Here is an 8,216-nt window from a genome sequence, read left to right as displayed (position 1 = left end):
ACGTTGGTTTTATTATTTTGTTTCACAAAATTTTATTGATAATTATATTTATTACATATTTAGAATTATTAAGACTTTAATATTTATGAATTTAAAAATTATAATTTTTTTATATTTTTAAAAATTATAAATTTATTAAAATAATTGTAAAATTATATATATTATTTAATATTTAATAATTTATTAATTTAAAAAAATTGACGAGCTTAGTCCATCAACCCAAAAAAAATTCGAAATCACCTAGTTAGGAGAAATAGAGCGAGGCAGACTAGTCCATTTATCACCCCTAGATAAAAATCGAGGGGATGCCTTCGCCTGTTGTGGAGACTCGTTACCATTCCAAAACCTAATGGGTACAAACGATGGACCGAAACAAACTCCCATCATCTTCATCACAAGATGACTTATTATTATGACACACATCACTAATGATATGTACTTTTGATATTTTTACATAAAGTTACGTACGTACTTAGACAGGAAATCCAAAATATACACACACCGTCTCACATCATAATTAATTATGCTTATTTATTTTCGACATTCCAACATGACAATAATAAGTAGCTATTATTAGAAGACTAGATTCTTCTTCGATTTTATTTTCAACGTTAACTCAGCACTGGATCTTGGACCTAACAGCTTCTTCAACAGTGAGAAAGACCCTGCCATTGATTTTGTTGACAAAGTTTGAGACCTTTAGCTTGTGAATCACTTGCCACCTTGGGTTCGCAATGGCTAACTGGTGAGACACCATATATACATAATACGTCAAAGGCAATGATTTCAAATATTAATTAAGAATTTATGAAATGGCGATGGTAGCTTTTTAGATAGCTTAATTATTAGCTTAAGTAAGAAAATAGAAGCCATGTTACCTGCTTCCTATGTGAGGACAAACTCTTGTGCAGTTCCTCAAGAGCAGCAATTCCAGATGTGTCAATGTTCACCAAATCTGTATGATATATTATATATAGAAATGGATCAATCATACTAGCAAAAAAAGGTAATGAATTTATCTTATTAAAGTATTAGCTTGCGATTCAAACATTATATTATCTCATCATTCTGTTAATTAGTTAGGGTTTTCCACTGTATGTAGTGCAGTAAGTATATATCTAAGATATTTTGTTAATGGATTTTATTTTATTTTGTTAAAATAATGGCTGGATAGTTATTTAGAAGCAGAGAGAGTGGATGGACATGTACATTCCGAATATTAATACTCTCCCCATTTCATATTAAATATATATATTTTTTTATTACAAATTAAATGTTATTTTCAAATTTCAAAAAATTATTAATTAATTTTAACGTGTTATATGTATTCTATTATTAAATAGAATAAAAAATTGAAAAATTTAATGGAATAGAAAAAATATATTATTATGGATATTTTTGTATTTTTTTTAGTTATTTATATTTTAATAAAATTTAATAATTATTTTAATACTTGTGCAAAACTAATAAATCTAGTTTATAAAATGAAGAATGTCTTGATAAACTATATAAAGATTTTATTTACCTTTAAGAGATGTGAAACATACATGTAATATATCTTCTTTATAAAATAACAATGTATCTAGACTTTATTTAGAGCATAAACATTTATAAGTAGATGATTGGAAATGAATCCTCTCAATTGTTAAAAAAATTGATGGAGTAAAGTGTGATCAAAATTTTTTATTTTTCCTTTTTTTATGTTTTCTTTTTGTTCTATTATAAAATTAATGGTAAGAAATCACACTTTACTCCTTTAATTGTTAAAAAAAATTAAGAGAATCCATTTCTATTGATGACTTAATAATATTCGATGGAATATATTGTAATACTATTAGAATTGAGATTAAAAAGGTCTAATTCAACTCCACAAATTAGTTTAGAATAAGAGATGTCTTTTACTGATCAATGAATTATAACTCAAATAACATAGTATTTCCATACTTGTGTAAAAGATCGCGAGTTCGAATTAGAAATTTTATATTATGTTGAGAGATAATAACAAATGTACCAAACTTTTTTTTCTAGAAAGATTTTTAATTATGAGAAATGTTTAAAGAGGGTTAAAATTTATTGTTTAAATTTATTATTTTTAGTTATCAACCCAATTCTTTTAGTCTAATAATTTAATAATATATTTTTATTCTAAATCTTTAAATATTAATGATTAATTGATAACCAAAACTAATAAATTCTGATAATCTTTCAACATTCTTCCTAATTATTTCTTGAGTTCTAATTTGTATGAGTTAAATCTAAAACTTACTGGACATGTCAAGGATTACGAATTGAATTTGGCTTATTGCATTTCCCTTGTCATCCATCGATTCTTCTTCCTCACTGACCCATTTCATGATCCTTCAAACCAAAATTCCAATATTATTATTAAGCTATAATAATTAATTAAATATATGGTAGCAAATGAAATTAATAATGAGTAAAATACCTTTCTTTAACGAAAGTGGCATTTGCAAAGCAAAGCAAGGCAGACTTAAGACGTATAATGAGAAGGCCAGGGATCTTAACAGCCATTGGATACTGATTAACATCACCGAACAAATCGGTTCCCGGTAATTTTCCTAGAGTTTCTGTCCCTGGTCGTATTGATATCACAATTATCTTTGAAAACGATACTGCCACCTGCCAATTAGTTAATTCATTTATTAATTAGCACAATCAATATTATTGTTACATCACATGTTTATTATTGCACCTTTTATTTATTAATTAAATATGTGTAATAATAATATATGTGATTAGCGAAGATATATAGTAAAATTAAAGTTTTATTTTCTTGATAAATAGTTTGTGATAAATTCTTAGGAATAAAAAAATTATTTATAAATATATATTATTATTGTTTGACATAGCTACTAAAGCTACTTGCAGAAAATTAATTACTAAATTATTAATTCAGCCGTATGCCTGTATCAAAATTATTATTATACACTTGTTATAGATATTAAGGATGGAAATAAACTTTTTTCTGCCGAAATAAATTAGTTGAATTTTTTTTCGTCTATTGAGTATATATCTTCATTAGATACAATAATTTACGATTATATTACGTGTATACTAAAATTAGTCATCAAAATTAGTTATTAGTATAAAATACATATTGAAAATAACTTAAACAACACATATATTTATACATAAATATACGATATTGATTTTTGTAACTCATTTTAATGTACAAATAATATTTTTAAATTTTAAATCATTTATTTTTCTCAACTTAAGTTTTCAGAACTTGTTTGGAAACTAAGGAACAGAATTCATTTTAAAATTGAATTTTTTTCTTGTTTTGAAACAAACAAAAGTTAATAATTTCAATTCCAATGAGAATTTTAATTCTCACATTTACTCTATTTATAAGTCAGACTATTTTTCGTCTGGTTTTCAATTCCATTCTCATAGTTATAATTTTGAAAATTCAAAAAATTTAAAATATTCTTACAAAAGTATTCAATCTTTTTTAAGTTAAGGACAAATTAGTAAACATCAAAATCAATAAGAATGAAATTCTATCAAAGTTATGTATCATTTCAAATTATAGATTTGAATTAAAAATAGAATTGAATTCTTTTTTTAATAAAATTAAAATTCTTTTCTCTTAAAATAAATTTTTTAAACACACTCTTATATAGTATAAAAAATTCTATAATTTAGAAGTCTAAAATTCAATTCTTATTAATCTTCAAATAAATAATTTTAGTATAAAACTAATAAAAAAAGAAATAAAGCTTATCCAAAAACAATCATGTAAATTCAAAAATGACAAACTTCTAACAACTTAAGAAAACGTCGAAAGAAATAGTTTCATGACATTCATAAAAATATTCTTTAACAAAACGTTTGTAATAAAAAAAAAAAAAGAAAAGCAGCAATATTATATTGTTATTAGTATTATGGTCTTGTTAATGGGAATCTTGTGCAAGTGTGAGGATGCTCGAAGTCAATGAATGTCAACAATTATATATATATAATTAATTATAAAAATTATGTCATTTTAAGTGATTATAATTAAACCTAGGTAGGAACATCATCCCCAAATGGAGAATAATATTCACGTTGGCGTTAGTTTTCAACATTAAAGAGTGTCCAAATCTCAGGTAGTGGAGTTTTTCAACGCAGCATATATAGCATTTTTGCATCATACTTGGTCCAAAAACATAGGTGGGGTGGTGTTGTGCTTATTAAATGGAAAATCGGGGGAAGATTACATAGTTGAAATTCTTTCCTTATTTTGGCTAGACATAACAGATTCCTAAATAATAGAAACCACTGAATTTGATTACGAAGGAAAAAAAAAGAAACCACTTAATTTCAAGCCAATTGGAGTAATAGACTAATAGGTTATCCACTCGTTTGTGTCCACCAATGGATGAAAAGGAATTGAAAAAACATATTGCGTTTCATGATTATTTTCAATGGTGAAACTCATGTGGTGCGGTCGACTTTACGTAAAGTTGATAGCTGAGGGTCGTTAGATGATTTGACTGATTTGAATAAATTTTCATCTAACGGCTCTCTATTATCAACTTTACATGTGACTGCACTTGAATTTTCACTATTTTCAATAGTAACTAAATTAGGAAACTTTTTTGGATGAAGAGTAAATTTAGACGAAAAGTTAACGATTATAACTAAATTTTTTAGGAGAGTGTGTATTGAATATTATGTCTTTATTTTTTTAATTTTTTATTATAAAAAAATCTTTACTCTTTACCTAAATTCACTCTTTATTATAGTATTATCTATTAAATTAATGTAATTCTGATTTGATAACAATCAGCTAGGTATTTAAAGTATCATTATCTTTTATCTTTAGTTTATTTTTTATGGTGGAAGGATATCATGAACATTATTTGAAATATAATTCTTTCAATGAAAAAGAGAAAAATATATAATTATAATTAGTGGATTAGTACTACTGGATTAATTATTAAAATATTTTAATCAAATAGTAAGTTTAACTAGAGTTTAATTCTTGTGCACTTTTTAGATAAATTTTTTATACTATCACTTAATAATTAGATGGTACAAGATAAATAAAAGTGATTATTTTTTAAAATAATGAGTGTACAACTTAATTAATTTTCTTATGTACTTATGTATAATTAAATATTAATATAAAAGAAATTTCACCCGTAATACATAAATGTTACACTACGAGTATTTAGTTTTCAATTAAACAATAATTATATGTTATTTATGTGATTTCCCTTATCATAAAGCCTGAAAACTAATTAAATACATAACTAGATATTGAAATAACTCAAATAAATTTTTTCAATGAACGCCCTATTTTTTTAGAAAAATAAATTTTCAAATTAATTTATTTATTATAATTGATTTTAAGTTAAGTATTTATAAAATTTATATAAATATTTCAAAACTAACTTTTATATAGTCCAAAAAAAAAAAGAAGCTAAGAATTAGCTAACAAGTGAGTAATTGTTCAGTACATATATAAAATTGAATTTTTTTTAATACATTTAATATATTGAGAGTGTATTTAAAGTATAAAGAAAGGTTAAATTTTCAATAAAATCTTTATTAGTATATTTCTTTTTAAACATTTTTAGAGACACTTGTTCACTAAAAAACCACTGATACATGTGCACCAATAAATGTGGGACACTAAAAATAGTCAAGAGAAATATAATTATAGGAGCAAACTAAATTATTTGTTGAATGTTATTGATTCTTATAGTATTACATTAACGATTTAGCTATCATATATTTTAAGGGTATATTTTAGAAGTATGATAATAGAAATTTTTAAATTTTTAATAAAATATCTTTTTATAATATTTTTAAAATATACTTTTATGACACATATTAACAATAAATTTACTTTACTAACATATCAAACAATGAATAATAATAGAAACATGAAAAGTACACATCAATAGTCAAAGCATGTAGAAGTGAGAATAATGATTAAGGTAGACTATTATTCTGGTTTTTAATATTTTATTAATAAATTTTATTTTAGCTTTTACATGAATAATTAATATATTTAAAAATTAATATAATATTCAATTTTAGTAGATAAATATAATTGACTTATTAATAATATAATATAAAAAGCTTTTTTTTCTTTTTAAATTAAATTTAATAATAAAATAATATTTAATCCATTTGTTTTTTAAAATTAAAATATGATAATATTTAAAATATTAAAAATCAAATTAAAATTTGACTTAAACATAAAAAAAAAAAAAACAAAATAATAATTTACCCTAACTATTATTATTTGATTACCGCAACAAGAAGACCAATCTCCACAGATGCAAAGAGTACACCAAAGAAGGCACTAAGACAAGCAAGAAAGTCAAACTTATCAAGCTTCCATATTCTGAGAGCTTCATTGATATCTATGAGGCCTGGCAGTGCAGAAAGGATGACCGAAGCAAGAATGGCAGTTGGTGTGTAATACAAAAGCTTTGTCATGAACTGCAACGATATCAACACTGTCATTCCCATCACTATGTTTGACACCAATGTTTCACATCCAGCTGCATAATTCACCGCCGTTCGGGAGAATGAACCTGCAATTAATTAATTAATTAACTCAATTGGTTAATGCAAGTAGTGCGTGTTATTTAGGGTTGGCAGGTAGGGTAGGTTTGGACTCTATCCTAATTCTATTAGTGTGTTGAAAATTTTATTAAAATTTTATTCTACTCTATTCGCGAGTTGAGAATTTTTTAATTCCAACCTTACTCGCACCCTAAAGTTTTAAACCCTATCCTACTCTATTTTACCCGCGAAAATATCAAAATTTTTTAAAGTAAATATAAAATTCAATCATTTCGAATTTTATACATATTAATAACATAAAAAATAAAAAATTAATACTCTAAATTACTAAATTAACTAATTAATTTAATAATTATTCATCTATTATAAGTCATTACATAAGAGAAATTGTAAATTCAACTCTCATTTATTTTACTATATATCTAATTTTTATAAAATATATGTTAACTAAAAATAACCAAATAAATTATTATATATTTATATATATTTATGAAAAGTATAAATGTGCTTTAGAGAAAATATGGAGTGCAGCACTCCAATATTTAAAAACTAACACGCTATTAGAAATAACCAATAAATTAGTAACTTCTGGACTTTATTTTTTTTATAATCTTACAAAACAAGTGATTATTAGTTCGAAGTAGACTTATCTTTTTAAATAATTTAAATTATTGATATAAAATATAATAAATAAAAAATTAAGAGTTATTTAATTAATAAAAAATACAACAATCTTTTAAGAATGAGTCATATATTTATATATGTTGTTTCAAATTATTTTTTTAATAAAATTTATGTTAGTATTTAAACTTTGCATAATATAATAATTAAAATATTATTTCACAATAGATCATCAAACTTTAGTGATATAAAAAATTAGCCATTACATCCTATTATATTTTTTATAAACATTTGACAGTACTTTTTAATTTGATAATATATTTTTTTTACTTTGCCAAAATAAAAGTGTTACAAATAGTAAAAAAGAGCAAACTTAATAATAAAATAAAAAATAATTAAAATATAAATTTTGTCACTAATTTTAAAAATTTCGGCCTAAAATTAAACTAATAGACCAAACTGAGCCTAAACCAAACTCAAATCGAATCCAAGGCCCAATTTATTAAACAGAGAACGGGCTCTCTTGCTTTCATTTTCAGCACCAAGAGTTACGTGAGGGAGAGAGAATCAGGAGAGAAAAACCTAACGTTCCCGAAAATTCAATTACCCGTAACTTTTGATCCGAAATTTTGATTGACGAGTCGTTAGCGACTACATGTTTGTCTCGAAATTCTCTTCAATTCTATCGGAATAAAGTGGTAAGAAATTGGCGTTTCTTTTTCAGTTCTCCCTCTCCTCAATTTCGTAATTTTAGGGTTTGGGTATTGAAGAATTGAATGATTTTGATGGTTTAGGTGAACTCTAACAGCGGATAATCACTGGGTTTTGTCCAATAAATCTGTGGATATGGTAAGAAACTGTTAAACCCTTGTGAATCATTGAATCAGTGAACCCTATTATGATTATAGTGATATTGTTTGAATTAGTTTGTATTCTTGTTGATTTAGAGTTCAATTGGACGGTTTGAAACGAAATCCGCGTGATTAAATTTAAGGAGTTGACGTTTGGAAGCTTGGAGCCTGTGAAAGGAGAGGTTTTTGGGGAGT

General features: G+C 24.6%; 1 protein-coding gene across 1 annotated transcript in view; it reads right to left on the bottom strand.

The window, feature by feature from the left end:
• Positions 1-365: 365 nt before the first annotated feature.
• Positions 366-8,216, bottom strand: part of LOC112715227 (sulfate transporter 2.1) — a 28,441-nt gene continuing 20,590 nt past the window's right edge. The window contains exons 8-12 of the mRNA XM_025766986.3: positions 6,271-6,557; positions 2,447-2,640; positions 2,267-2,358; positions 879-955; positions 366-742 (exon numbers count right to left, since the gene is read on the bottom strand). Coding sequence (XP_025622771.1) covers positions 617-742; positions 879-955; positions 2,267-2,358; positions 2,447-2,640; positions 6,271-6,557 — 776 coding nt within the window. The 3' untranslated portion in view covers positions 366-616. The remainder of the gene's footprint in view (positions 743-878; positions 956-2,266; positions 2,359-2,446; positions 2,641-6,270; positions 6,558-8,216) is intronic.

This window comes from Arachis hypogaea, chromosome 10 (genome assembly GCF_003086295.3).
Source record: "Arachis hypogaea cultivar Tifrunner chromosome 10, arahy.Tifrunner.gnm2.J5K5, whole genome shotgun sequence".
NCBI classification, from domain to species: Eukaryota; Viridiplantae; Streptophyta; class Magnoliopsida; order Fabales; family Fabaceae; genus Arachis; species Arachis hypogaea.
The sequence above is the reverse complement of the archived record's forward strand: the minus strand, read 5'-3'. Positions and strand labels throughout refer to the sequence as shown.